The following is a 15,521-nucleotide window of genomic DNA, read 5'->3' as shown; positions in this document are numbered from 1 at the left end:
TGATTTGAATCATGTTTTGATTTAATGTGATTTTAGTGATTCTTTCTGACTGTGCTCTGAACATGATGTGAATATGCTGTATTTTTTAAAAGTCAAACAAAAAAAAGACTAATTTATTTCGGCTGTTTTTCTGTGGCCTTTAAACTGGCAAAATATCCTAATCCGGCCCACCCCTCCTGCCCTGCCCTCAGAAGTCGATCCCCTCCCCACCCTCACCCTCTTCTGCCGGCTTTCTATTAAATTGGGGGGGGGGTTATTCCCCCTAAATCCCCTCATATCCTACCCTAAAAACCCCAACCCTACCCAATACTCACTCACTCCCAAGACATACACACAGACACACGCACACGAACAAAACATTAAACACTTAACTGATGCAACACTCCTTTCCTCTCTTGCCCATGCCTGTCAGCCCCTGCGTGCACTCGTGTGCGGCAGTGGCTTGACAGTTTGATTTAGAAAGACCACTCTGTGCGTTCACAGAGCGGGCCTTCTAAATTGATCTTTTTTTGTTGTTGACTAAGTTAAAAATATTTTTTTACTTAATACCCAGCCTTTCCCTGGAGCAGGGATTTGCACACCGGATTCGCATGTTGGGCCTCATTGCGGGTACTCTGGTAATTTTGGGATACCAGGGAATTACCGTACCGTCTCCGCAGCCCGATATACCAGTATTACCGGGATATTACGGCTGGCAGAGACTCTGGTAAATCCACATGGATTCCCATACGACTCTGTGGGATGGGGATGCCGCAATCACCGGCACAAGTGATACCGGTACTGGTGATTGCGGCAATGGTCTGCCCGATCTACCGGCAGGTCAGGCCTGCCAGTAGATCACAGCCCCTATCGGCAGACTTGTAGTATGCCGATCTGGAAAGGTGCCGGTACACATTACTGGTATTTTATTTCCGCACAGGCAATCTCACAATGAGCCTTATATTCCAGGGGCTCAGGATCCACACCTGCTTTAATTTTTATTCATATCACTCAGACAGACCCCACGTCCAATCACAACAGGCTGACTCTACACGCCCACAGGAAGGTCATGCACGGATTGGTGAGCTCAGCTTGCCCCAGTTCGGTTGGTGGAGCGCCTCAGCTGACCCTATGACTGTCTTAATACATTCAAAGGTATCCTCTCTCTGCCATGTGATTCTGGTGAGTTTACAGTGCCGTCGAGGGCGCTGCAGCCCTAACCTGCCCTGCAATGTATTCTCCCAAGTCTTCACATTGCATGGGCGAGCGTGTCATCCAGGACTCACCCACTGATCAGGGACTCCTAGAGGTCTGCATCTGCAAATGGGAGTGCATAATACAAACATGGAGTAGCAGGGAAAATGCATAAGTGCATTGTTTACCACTTACTGCCAATTCTAAAGAGGGATCTGCGTGTAAGGAAAGACGTCATTTCCTGTCACTTTCAGAGTCCACATTCAGTTGTTGTGTCATGGTGCTGCATCTGGTGGGTGGCGCGAACATTGAGTGCACCCTGGAATGTGGGTAAAGGTGACGTGCAAATGGGCTTTAATGACTATCTATAAAATGCGCATGTCGGATGACCCCTTTGAGGCAAGTAAAAGAGCTGCGGTCTGCAGCCTCCAGCTCTCCAGATGCTTTGGACCACAATTTCTAAGACCTCTCACCATCAACTAAACTGGGAAGCGCTGAATGGATTTGTAGTCCAACAAATTGGATGAGCTAAGGGTTGTGAGGCCTGCAGTGGAGAATTTCCTGTGACAAACTTCACAGCATGGCTCACCTCTCCCTTGCATGAGGTTATTGGATCTCGGATATGCCAATCAATTCTCAGAATAATTTGGTCACTCTGAGTGGTAGAGAATTGGGTAGCCAGCTGGACCTAATGACTTATTCTGTGATCAGACACCCCAGTAAAAGTAACAATTATTTGGTTTCAAATTTGCTGAAAAAAAACAATTTGTGTTTGGGTATTAATAGCAGCAGCACGCGTTTGAATAATTCCCTCTTCTTCATTTGGAATTAATGATGTGAAATGACAGACTTGCTTCATAAGCATCTCCTGTTTCACCGCAGGCGATGACTTCACCTTGAATCGAGGGGACGTCCTTGAGCTGTTGGACAGAACCAATCCAGACACATGGCTATTGAAGGACCCGACAGGAAGGAAGGTTTCTGTGCCTGTGACTTACGCCACCGAGGTAGAACCAAGGGTATGCATCTTTCTTCCTCATGGTTTTCCGTTTCTTCTTTGCATTGCCGTTTGCTACTGTCTGAGAAGTGTCAGAGGAGTGTCTGAGGAGCGTCAGTGATGCCAACTTGGTAAACGCTCTACAACATGATGTGCTGTAACCAGTGCTCCAGATGAGAGGGAGTAAAATGATTTTTTAGAGAGTCAAAATGTAAATCCAATTCCCAATGGGAGTATTTTATAAGCAAATAAAACACATTTAACTGGAAAACAGACTTTTTTTAAAATAATGATTCCTTTGCAGCTAGTTATTCATATACATTAAAAGATACGTATTTACTTCTTCTAATTAGGTAGTAATAGTAGTTTCTTCCTGTGGTACTATGTGCCCTACTGGTCCAAACATATCCATGGAGCTGTGTGGGTGACAGCAGGAACGCAAGGTCCTATGTGTCTGTTTCCTATTTTTTGTTGGGAGTATTTTTACTCTCTATTTTTATTTTCTGGGAGTATTTGCCAGACGCAAACCCCCGGAAAATAAAACAAAGAGGTACCTTCTTTAATGCGGTTCCACTGCTGAGTTGCCTGCAGACTGGGATCGCTCTTCTGGTGCGGCCGATCAGGACGGGAGGCGAACAGCAGACAACGGCGTAAAGTGCAGCCGTGAGTGAGAGGCCGCCGTTTGGCTGCGGGCTGCAGGGCTGGCCGGCGTGTACAGGATAAAGAGGCACAACACCAAATAAGCTTAGGATGAGCTTTTATAAAAGGCCCCCAGAGGTGAGGACCGCCAGTACAGGAATGACACAATACGTTCTAGGTGAGATCGTTGGAACGCGCGGGCATTCCAACAGAACATATGAGCATTCTGTGAGTGTATGGCATATAACAGAGGGCCACCTATGCTTTATCTGGAATCTCTTATTTGTTCTATCACCGGGAGGTATGTACTGGAAGCAAGACTATAATCGGATTCGCTGCTGATAAGCTGTCTGCTATAAAATCCCAGTGTTGTCTAAGAGGGAAACTCAGGAGGCTTAACATATTAGGGGAGTCTGTGAACTTTCTTGATACTTGAAATCCTCATATGAGGTGCTGCATTATAGCTCAGGGTTTTAGGTCAGTTGCCTGTGCGGCACCCTATGATGATGCCGCTGCAAGTGGACACATGGATACCCTCTTCCATGGACACGCTCTTCCGTGGGCACACTCTTCCATAGATACTGTCTTCCATGGACACACTCTTTCATGGACATGCTCTTCGATGGACAAGCTCTTTTATGGACACTTGAAATGCATGCCAGGGTCCCACAGTCTCTCAGGCTCGGCGGCAAAGGGTTCAGTTTGGTGCCGGGCTGGTGCAGGCAACCATCCTCTGCCTACCAACTTGTTAGGGTAAAACTCCCAGGCAGGTCGAGGGGTGCTAGGAGTTTGCAAACTCAGAACTCATGGAATGCCTAACTCCTTCCCTTTCACAAAAAGAATGCAGGTCCAAACAGAAAGCAAGTTCAAACTGCAGTTTATTACAGCCAAAAACCAACATGGATCAGTAAAAGGAAAAGGCTCCTGGAACTTCTCAAAGATCTCTGGCTCGCAGGCCAGTTTTGTAGCACTATGTCGTCAGCATGACATCACTATCTGGGCCCATCTCCAGCAAACCTATCGAGTGAGTGGATTGGGTGTTGAGTGGTAGTTCTCCTATAGCAGCCCCTATATCTGTTAGTTAACTGGCTCTCCCATGTCAGGTGACAGGCCTGGACCATTCCCTGAAAAATGCTACTTCTACAATGTTGCAGTGTGAGTGTCTGATGATTGGTTAGTGCCCATGGCTACCCACCCCTAGGGTCATGTACTGTGATTGGCTAGTGCAGTCGCCGCCAGGCCGGGGACCCAAATCGGTTCTCAGCTCAAAGTGTACCCTTTCAAGGTAATAAAAGCAACTATGTGTCTGCAATATACCATGTCTGGACCACCACAGACTATGAGAGTGCTCGTTCTCATCATGTAACACTCAGCTTCTCTTGTAACGACTTTGTTGCAAGCCATTGTCTGGATGCGTGAGTCTGCGTCTCTTTCCCAGCTACTAGTTTCAGTTTATCATCAGCTCGGCCGGACCACGTGTTCAGAGGCCTAGTTTCTGTACTCTGCAGCTCTGAATTAGTCTGAATTAGTGGGGAATTATTTGTATTTTCTGTGCTGGTGTTACTGCAGTTCAGGGACTGCAAAGTCACTTGTGTCTTGGTGGCCTTGGCAGAGGGCACTGTCCCACACAGTTGTTTTTCTTTTTGCGCTGAATTCAGCTCGGCTCAGCCTTTGCTCAGACGGTTGTGACCTGCTGTAATTTCCTGATCCAGGGCATAGCTCTTAACATGTTTGTGCTGTTCTGTAGTATCCAAAGGTGAGTTGTTTTTAATGGCGCTGTCAGGTCCCCCAGGTGCTCCTGCAATTTCATAGAGTTAGTTGCACGTAAGCATCTGCAAGCATTTACACAGGATCTCTCTTGCTTCTTCCGGTTTTCACGTTACTGCAGTCAAGCTAATGACACAATAATAAAGGCAAAAGACAGTATGTATATATGACCGCCCTCTAGCTTATAGAACTGGAGGCACTTGTTCTTCATGCATTCGGGTGCGATTTGTGTCCCATTGCGCAGATGGCACGTGTGCTTTATGTCTAACACTGCTATATTGTGGGGTCTCTAACGACTTTGAGCATGTCTCCTTGGCGCTTTAGTCAAGGCTGTCAATTTAAGTGTCCTTAGCGGCGTCCGGTGACTCCTCATCCACTCTAGGCATTGTCGGTGCTGGTCCTGCGCTGTAGGGTTGGCAGACTGGTTACCTTTCAATGTATTTGTCAGTCAGGGGAGCAGTGGGGGCTGGTCTGGAATGGTATGAAAGGTCATGATTCCTTTGGTTCTTCTTCCAGTTCGTGTGACTGGCGGGGTAGGAGGCAGGGGTGGATTTCGACCTCCCATCTTCAGTTCTTTCAAGGACACGCTCTTCCGTGGACACGCTCTTCCATAGACTGTCTTCCATGGACACACTCTCCCATGGACACCTGCTTCCATGGACATGCTCTTCCGTGGACATGCTCTTCCAAGGAGATTCTCTTCCATGATCACTCTCTTCCAGGAACACGTTCGTCACTAGTTCTGTGCCTATTCCATCCCTTTGCCACGAATGGCAATACTTTGGTTTATCCGCCATTTCCTAGGGGTGATGAAAGCTATGAAGATAGCTCTGCCATCTATATGACCCTCCTTCCAACGGTAGCTGCTTCAAGGCTGCTCTGTGTACAGCAACTAGTAAGGCACTACGGTTTGATTCCCATTTAAGAGAGTCGCTGTCAGTACTGTCCTCCTGGAATCGTGCAAGTAAGTTGTATATGTATGCTTGAAGCATTGGAAGATATCGATGACATTCGGGAGGATAGCTCAGCAGCAACGTGTTCGCCTTGGAAGAAAGACGACTCGAAGCAACACAGGTTCGATCCCCGGGTCCGCGCTTAGACACCTCTGGGTATTAAGGCGCGTTATAAATACGTAACTAAAACCAACAAAAAAACCAATAATGCAACAACATCAACAAAACAAATCCTGTAACGGCGCCTCGATGCCCGCGGGCTGTGTGAGCGCTTTAAAAATGCAAATAAATAAAATAAATAAATTCGTTTGCAGGCTGGATTGCACGCAAATGCTGCTGCATTTCTAGGACCCCACCATTGTTTACATTCCTCACTAGACTCCAGTAAAAGGAACTTTACTAAACAGCGCAAGCAGCATAAACAGCATAGAGACAGCAACCAGTGGCCTCCTTCCTTTTTAGTGAGAGCAACCAACAACACCCTTGAAACAATGCTAAAATATTGACTCCAGCGCTGAACTGGTCTGATGCAGGGCCGTTGGTGTTTCTTTGCACATGTACAATTTTGACCATTATCTCAAGCTGCAAAAATGTGTCCAGTTTTCTTTAACTTGAGGAAATATTTACATATGCAAACTTCTCCCATTTTCTCATCAATATTAACGGTATGGCGGACTTTAATGGCCACTGAATTCCTTCGGTTCGTTATAGCTGGGTATTGCAATCGCATTGCATGGAATGCTGTTGGAAAAAGAAATCTCACGCAAGCTGGTTTAGTGTAGCAGCAAATGACAGCCATGTTATTGGCTTGCAAGGCAATCTAGAAAGCGACATGTTTACTCTACCGGAATAACACCGTAACATCCTGGCCCACCCACCAGACCTGCGCCTTGATAGGTTCTGGCCCCATGATGGAACCAAAACTTAAAAAGAAGACGCTTCCCAACAATAGTACATTATCGAGTGTCTCTGAGGCCGGACTTAAATGTATCCCACAAAGAGGTCCCCAATCTGAGGACTGTTGGGAAACTTCCTCAGTAAGTGCCTGCACGCAGTATTGGGGTGTTTGTAAAAGGTCAATAAATGCAAGAAGCGAAGAACCCCTCTCCGCTCCTGCATACTCTGCTACTTCACGATGTAGGAGCAAGTAGTTGTCCATGTGAAGGCAGCTCACTGGAGGACCTGTGAGATTTGATTGTACCCCAACTTATCAATTCCTGTTTCGATGCAGCAGTATTGTCCGCTGAGTGTGGGGGGGGGGGAGATCACATCGAGGGCAACTGATTCATTGAAGTGGCTGTAACATCAGAATGGCGCCTTTGGGATGCAGAGACTGGCAAACCTTGACACAGCAAGGCCTGCGAAGGATGATATGATAGGTTATTTATAACGCGCGTAATACCCAGAGGTTTCTAAGCGCGTATCCGGGGATCGAACCTGTGGGGCTCTGCGTCGTCTTGCTTCCAAGTCGAGCACGTTGCCACTGAGCTATCCTCCCGAGATCTGCCGGTATAGTGCACCCTACTCCTGGAGCATGAACAATGTGGGGAGAAGCTTGGATAACTCACACAAGGAGCTCACAGGCCGCCGCGCAGAGCCACACGGATGCCCAAGGCTCTGCAGGACCCCAGCCTGAATTCAAAATGACCATTGGGACTTTTCAAAGACTCAGGATAAGCAAGCCATCAGCTGCGGGTAATTGCAGTGAGCCCACCGCTATAAAGGTCTGTTCATCAGTGGGGCAGTGTGTGTGTGTGTGTGTGTGTGTGTGTGAGATGAATGGAAGCCCAAGGTGGGAGGATGTGAGAGCAGATCAGAGTGAAGAGACGTGGAGCATTGGAGGAGGTTTACTGGGCAACGTGGGTACTATACCCCTGAAGGCACAGTGTTGGTGCTTCTGATTGATCCTGGCCCTATATATATGCAGGCATGGTGCAAGATGCTGCAATAGCTGTGGGCTATATCTCTGATGGTACCATGTGAGAGCTGCATAGCGAGCTGGGCACTATATCCCTATATTCCATGAGACACAGTCCAAGGAGCTGCATGGCAACCTGGGCGTTATGTCCCTGTAGAGACAAGGCAAGAAGCTATATGGCGAGCAGGCAGATATATCCCCAGAAGCACAGTGGGACTGAGGAGGTGGAGTGAGCTATAGCCTATCTTCCTCGATACAGCTTGAGTTGGACACATATCTCTGAAGATGTCTGGGAACACTGGAGCTGTAGAGTGAGCTGGGCGCTATATCCCTGGAGAGACCAGGCAAGGAGCTATATGGCGAGCAGGCAGATATATCCCCAGAAGCACAGTGGGACTGAGGAGTTGGAGTGAGCTATATCGTATCTTCCTGGATACAGCTTGAGTTGGACACATATCTCTGAAGACGTCTGGGAATGCCGGAGCTGCAGAGCGAGCTGGGCGCTATATCCCTGGAGAGACCAGGCAAGGAGCTATATGGCAAGCAGGCAGATATATCCCCAGAAGCACAGTGGGACTGAGGAGGTGGAGTGAGCTATAGCCCATCTTCCTCAATACAGCTTGAGTTGGACACATATCTCTGAAGACGCCTGGGAATGCTAGAGCTGCAGGGCGAGTTGGGCGCTATATCCCTGGAGAGACCAGGCAAGGAGCTATATGGCCAGCAGGCAGATATATCCCCAGAAGCACAGTGGGACTGAGGAGTTGGAGTGAGCTATATCCTATCTTCCTGGATACAGCTTGAGTTGGACACATATCTCTGAAGACTTCTGGGAATGCTAGAGCTTGGCACTACAACCCTGAAACGGATCTATGTGATCACTTTGAGAAAAAAAATCAAAAACGAAAATGCCAATTTTATTTCCCCCTCACATTTCTCTGCAAGTATATGCAGGGGGAGACCTCCCGCAGTCCACTCCACATACTCCCCATATATTATGTATTACCCTATTGCCCCCACACACATATAATTGTGGGAAATGTGTATTTCGAAATTCAGTATTTTCGTCTTTGAAATTTTCTGTGGCTCAGTAATTGACTGATGCCCCTGGAAACTGAACAAGAAGGGCAAGACGTTTGCTAGGCATTATAACCCTGAACCTCATAAGTAAGGCTAGAAGCAAGATTCTTGCTCCAGCCCTGAGTCTGATAAGTGTATCCCTTATGGCCAAATTGATGATGGGAGATGGGAATTGCCTGTTGGTTTATAGATGACCTCAAAGTCCCAGAGATGGTTTATTCAAAACCATCCTGCTAATAATATTTAAAAATGTAAAGGTGTCTTTGATGTCACGTGCCTAGTTTATCACCATATCCATGGTACCTGCCTGCTCAGGTCAACCTTTTGAAGCCTTCCCCAACCATTTCTGTTCTAGCCCCAAGAGTAACTTCCCATGCACCTTTGATGGTGCATCCAGCAGTGAGATGGTTCTATACCAAGTGGAATCATGCAGAGAGCCTTGTTTAAAGATTGAAACTATTAGAGCCCTCCACCAGCTGTCCGGGAGCACATCACAAGTAAATGGGCCTCATTACGCGTCGGGTGGTAACCGTGCCGGTAAAACCACCAGGTAGTCGTCGGACCCGTAATGATTTACTGGCACCTGACTTGCTGGAAACACCAGGGCATTACAACCCCGGCAGTCCGGTAAGTCAGGCGCCGGTAAACTGTTTTCCCCATTCCCATAGAGTCCTATAGGACTCTATGGGAGTGGTAACCACGGAAGCACCGGCACCGGTGTTAACGGTGCCGGTGCTTCTGTGACGTCTGCATACCGTTGCCGCTGTGCCTGACAGGGTCCGACCTGTCGGGCACAGTGGCTCCGGCATGCAGACCTGTAATATGCCGGTCCAGAAACAACGGTGCCGGTAAGCTTACCAGCATCGTTGTTTCCGGACCGGCAGGCTCAGAATGAGCCCCGATATGTCTTTCACTATCTAACATAATACACGCAGACGGAATTGTATCAGGCCTCAGGGCTCGTCATCAAACTAGAAGGGAACAGGGCAGAGGCGTATTCAGTGCAGCCAGAAGACTGCATAGGAAGCATTGCTACCCCCATCATCGTGCCTGCATACTGAGGGGAGGAAGAAAATCCAATCCACCTGCGACACAGATGGGGCCTCAGGCATCGCTCTTTGAAGTCAACAGTAGAAACAACTCTTCAAAAGGACTTCACAACCCTATTTTTAGGGCTATGCCTAGCCTGTTTATGAACTTCCTCAACCCTTTCAGAGATATATTGGTTATATCGAGAGCAGATCTCAGCGAATACCCATTGGGAGATATGAGAAGCCTCCCCCAGGCCTGTAGTTAATTGCAATTTTGCAACCCTGCATTCCATGTAGAACCATGTGGCATAATCCCTAAAAGTCTTCCTCTCACTTGGCCACTCATATATTCTGCTGCTTTCCTTCCTAACCCTAAGAAGTTTCTGACAACCTGGTTGGGCAGTGCTCCAGGCAGCAGGATGCTAACATAAGGGTATCGCAGACCCTCAACACACTTTCCATTAATCCCTTAAGCATTATTTGTACCCGGTGTGCGACAATCAGATTGTATCAATAGATCTGATTGCTCCTTGTCGGGTTGTTACCCGGCCGACAAAGACTCACCTTCTGCACTTCGGAGTGCCGTGTCCCACAAATTCCTTCCATATCTTTATCTGTCCGCCATGAAAAGAGACAAGGGACTATGTGTAGTCCCTTTGCCCTGTTCCATGGTGGCCATTTTCTTTGTTTTCTTTTTTTCTTATCTTTTTAATGTCCGCCATGGAAAGGGAGAAGCGTGTAGTCAATTCTCCCGATTCATGGCAGCAATTGTTTTTGCTCGTGTCGAGAAATGTTTTCCATGCCGTTTCTCAATTCGAGTGAAAATATATTAGTACCAAGTTACAATGTGCCGAGGTATTAATAGCAAGAAAACCCTCACAGGTGGGCATTACCGGTCAGGTAATGTCCCAGGGGCACCGTTAAAGCCCTCGCTTCTCTGGGGCTTGTAATTATCGCCCAAGGGGCATAACACGACTGGTAATGCCTCCCTCCGCTGGTTCTATTGCTTTAATAGATTCCATGTTGGAGGCCATCTACCACTCTCATTTATAAAATCCTCCTTCTGCTGATGTAGACTGTTTGCAATCCCTACACCAGGAAAGTCAAGGCACAAAACCAAAGGCTTGTGGTTGGATTCATCCCTGTCTATTAAGCCCATTTCATGCATAGCCTCCTGCGCTGATACATCTACAAACAAATAACACATTCTTGGTCCCTCTGCTGACCTTACTCCACAGGCAACTTCTCCCATCTCAGCCATTGTGAACCTTCTCACTTTACCTGCCCACTAAATATGTAGGGTATTTTGTGGAGATTTGGGGCCTGACGGTATTTTATTACCGCCGAAAAATAACTTAGCAATAATCACTCTTTGTATTCAGATTTGGCCATGTGCAACAATAATACAATGGACATGCATTATTTCAGCACCCAGACCTGCATATTTGGTATACGTGGTTGGTGGTATTTTGGTGAGCATAATTCCCTTGTTTTATTTGTGGCCCCAATGTCCAGAATCCCTTATCTTTGCTTAGATTTTTCGTGTGATCACTAGAGAGACCTCAGACCTGCATTCTAGGAATACCACATTTTCCAGTGATAGTGTTGGTGTGCCACCATGGGCGAACTCACTGACTTATTTACGACAGAGAGCTATATGTGGTAGTCTTGTGGTAATTTCCACTACCTTATATACGGTAGGGAGCTATGTTCAGAGAGTCTCTCTTCCCGTTGGCTCATGTACCTCCAACAAGCTATACTACAGTCACTCACAATTATTCATACTGATTCTGCCATGCACACATCTGTCTTAAAATGACCATTGCACTGTTTAAAAATCTCCCCACATCATCGGCATTGTAATGGTAAATAGAAAATACACCACCCGTCTGTTTTCAAATATTTTTCTGTATTATAAAAGTTGCATTTAAACACGATCTCATTCTTTACAGAAATAAATAAAATGGTACAGTAAAAGCATTGTTTATGACACACTGCAAAGAGCGTGGCGGAGAACAGAACTCAAATTGCAACATTGGTATTTGATTAAGACACGCACAGGAATCCTACACTGACTGCATATTACCGTACACACTCAGCTCCCACACTTCTCATTACCTTATCTTTTTAGTTGTTCTCTTTGGCTGTTCTCTTTGTGAATGTGTCTCCCTTGAAGATTAACTCCAGCAAAAAGGAACGCTTGCCTTCTCAAACCGGGGTCATTGCCTGGAATTCTCAGCTTTTGCAGATAGGAATGCCTCAGCCAGTGGAAAGGTCCTTCTTTCAGCTCTCCCCAATCTCGACTGCAGCAGGACACAGGAATCTGCATTCAGTCAGGAGCCCCACAGCCAGCTTCTCCCCAATAGTGCAGAAAGATGTCTGCCTGTCTTTTTCCCTGATACTGCCCACTAAAACTTTCCTCTCAGCCCTCTGTATGACGTGTCCCAATGAAATCCATCATCTCTCATCCTCCTACTCTTCAACAATAGCTTCGCTTATACATTTGCAATTGTTGCAAATCTGACTTCCTTCTTCCTGCAGTTACTGTGCACAAAAACACGGAGAATCAGGCAGAGAAGAGAAGAAAAAATCTCTGCACACGCATTTAAATGGTTTTCAGAGTATGCCTAATTCTGCAGTGGAGAACACATTTTATTAGTGGGTTATGTTAAATAAGGTTTTATTAGTCAGGTTAATTGTTAATAGGTTAGCTGTTAATTTTCAAATGTGTCTCTAGCAATATAGGCATTTCAGGTGAAAAATAGTGTGCATTTTTAAATGAGCACGTGTGCTTTTAACTGTAAAAATAGATTTGCATCTTATATGTTAAAATCGTTTTTGACTGAATAGCCTGTCTTTCCTTGTTAATCTGGCAACCCATATAGCAATGCACCGCACCCTTGTGGTGGTGCTGCAAAAAAATTGTGCTACTTGTGCAGTATTGCTGTACTCTGTACTGTAACACGCCAAATATCCTTACATATACCCTCCTTTTGTTTTTAGAACTTGGCTATATCCAAGCCAATTCCTAAAAACAACTTGTTCTATTTTTTTTTTACAATATAGCAATCCAACAAAATGAATATTCATGTGCATCAATGAAAATTTGCAATCAACATTTCATTTGAGTCCATCAGTTCATAAAATGTTCCACATTTGCCTTCTCAGTGGAAGTGGCATTACTTTAAGTTTAAATTTTCCAAGTCAATTAAAAACAATGAAATAAAACAACTAACTAAAACAAATAATTAATATAACAAATTAAAATAAATAATTAAAATAATAAATACGTGGAACTTCATATGCCGGAACTTCTGTTTTGTCTCTTTTGGTATGTCCCGACCAGCGATGTTATTCGGTTCATTCGAGTATTCTTTCATCTGGGCAATCTTGAATCCACAGCAGTCATCTCTTTTGGCATTCCGGTTATTTTGTCTTCACCTCCACCTGGAGGCAGGCATCTTTTGGTCTTCATCCAGGGGACTCCAGGACTCCATCGTCTCCCGTGGCCTCTGATCCCGGAACCTCCGACCAAATAATGTTAATTGTCTAAATCAAAATAGAAAATAAACAGATTACGTACATAGCACAATACTAACTTCATCCTTTTGCCAAAAAAAAAACATGCTTGGTAAAAATATTTCGTTTTTTTTTTCTTTCTTCTGAAATTAAACACAAGTTAAAAGAAAACAAACACATATAAAACAGCATTCAATATTTAATACACTTTCTCTCTGCACACCAACCATGAGCTTCCATTATATGTGCATTTATTTATTTATTTATTTATTTATATTTATTTTATATTATATTTTACATATACTACAGTGTTTATGTGCCATCATAACAATCAACTTTTTAACTTCTTTGTCACTGCCTCCTGATTGTACCCATTTATTTTCTCTTTTTGTGTTCAAGTGATTTTATCTGTTTCTACATGCTCAAGCCGCCTGATCTCATGTCTGGGATGGCATGGTTTGATTTGATTTACATGGACAAACTGCTCTATTGCTGTTTCACCTTCATTTTTCAAAATTTTATACACTACAGGAGAAACCTTATCTATAATTCGAAATGGCCCCTGCCAGGCTGCTAGAAATTTAGAATTTTTCTGTTTACTTTTTCCAAAATGAAACTTGTACACCTGATCCCCTACATTGTATTCCTTTACTGATGTCTTTTTGTCATAATATGACTTAGCACTGTCAGCAGCCCTTTCCAGATTTCTCTGCACAAAAGCAAATGCATGTTGCAAATGCCTCCTCAGTTCATCAATATATTCATGAACCGTGGATGCACTCACTAGAGTTTGCTCATGTGTTCTGTATAGTAGGTGTTGTGGTAACACCATTTTCCTACCTGTCAAGACCTCATGGGGGCTAACACCTGTTGCTTTGGCAGGAGTCGACCTGATTGCCATCAGAACCAACGGTAAACGTAAATCCCAGCTGGAACCTGCTTCTGCCACAAATTTCTTTAAAATATCCACAACAGACCTATTGCTTCTTTCAACTGTACCTGAAGACGCCGCCCGATATGCGATATGTAGTTTCCTTTTCACACCTAGTATTTGCCATACCTTACTCATTAGAGTACTTGTGAAATGACTTCCTCTGTCTGACTCAATTCTTTGTGGCAACCCAAACCTTGAGAACACATGGTTCACCAGTAATGTGGCTGCTGTTTGCGCACTACAATCTGGTGCAGGAATGCACTCAATCCACTTCGACATCAAACATACCACACTCAAAATATAACGGTGTCCCCTGCTCGACCTTTTTAAAGGACCTACATAGTCTATTTGCAAATCTGACCATGGGAGAGTTAGGCCTCTTTTCATCAATGGTGCTCTATGCATTGGTGAAGCAGGTTTAAATTGGGCGCATACTAGACATCCTCTAGTATATAATTCCACATCTTGGGACATATGAGGCCAGTAAGCATAATCTTTTAGTATTTCTAATGTTTTTTGTGAACCTCTATGGCCTGCAGTTATGGCATCATGTGCATGGTGTAGCATTAGTCCTCTGAATGAAAGGGGTACTACCCACTGTATTTGTCCTGTTATGGACTCTCTAATCATGAGTCCATCCTGTAATCTGATTCGTGTTTTGTTCTTTAATAACACCCTCAACTCTTCTTTTCCCATGCAATCTTTTTCTGTTAAAGGATTTTGTTCAGGATCTATCAAATGATTATAATAGATTCCCAAAATTTGATCATTCTTTTGTGCCTCAATCAAATCTTGGTCTGGCGTGTCATGACTCCACTGCACCTCCGGTTGATCTATCTCCTTTGGTGCTTTAGAACGTGTCACTGCATCAATTTGTATTTCACCCATTAAATAATCAATATGTAGCAATTCTCCCATCACAGCCCCAATCTTAGCCAGATGGTCTGCCTTATCATTTCCCTCCTTATCCTCTCCTGGTGTTTTTAAATGCCCACGAATTTTTCTCCAGTATATTGTTAAATTATTTTCTGACACCAATTTGTCTATGGCTTGTATCATTTTTCCATGTTTAAGTGGCTTTTTGTTGTATGTAACCATGCCTCTTGCTTTCCAACCAGGCAAATACTCCACAAAGCTATTCCGTGCATAGTCAGAATCAGTCACCAGGACAATTTCACTGAACTTTTTATCAACTGCAGTAGCAATTGCTTTATAGATGGCTGCCAATTCCGCCACCTGACTACTCCTATCTCCAATCCTCATCCCTATACTAGGAACGCCTTCACATTTCAACCAGACATTTCCTATTCCTGCCACTAATTGTTTATTACTGTCATTTTCAATGTGAAAAGCACAACCATCCACATATACAGTTGGCAAATCCTTGCATGTTTTTTCATCAAAAGCTTTGTGTGGTGATTGTTCAAATTCCTGTAAACTAGCTTCCACTTCCATTTCATTTGGTATTTGTTCAGCTGCACAGTCATGTAAGTCAGCTAACCCTTGAGCA

The 15,521-nt window shown here is 44.8% G+C and overlaps 1 protein-coding gene across 3 annotated transcripts in view; it reads left to right on the top strand.

Moving 5' to 3' along the window:
• The window catches only part of SPTBN5 (spectrin beta, non-erythrocytic 5), a 1,050,196-nt gene that overhangs the window by 122,888 nt on the left and 911,787 nt on the right, over positions 1–15,521 (top strand). For all 3 annotated transcript variants that reach the window (XR_011283950.1, XM_069638812.1, XM_069638811.1), the window contains exon 9: positions 2,056–2,192. Coding sequence is in view for 2 of the 3 variants with exons in the window: in XM_069638812.1 (XP_069494913.1) it covers positions 2,056–2,192 (137 nt within the window). In the remaining variant the exon portion in view is untranslated. The remainder of the gene's footprint in view (positions 1–2,055; positions 2,193–15,521) is intronic.

This window comes from Ambystoma mexicanum, chromosome 14 (assembly GCF_040938575.1).
Source record: "Ambystoma mexicanum isolate Mex_15411 chromosome 14, UKY_AmexF1_1, whole genome shotgun sequence".
Taxonomy (NCBI): Eukaryota; Metazoa; Chordata; class Amphibia; order Caudata; family Ambystomatidae; genus Ambystoma; species Ambystoma mexicanum.
This window is presented reverse-complemented; position numbering and strand designations above follow the sequence as displayed.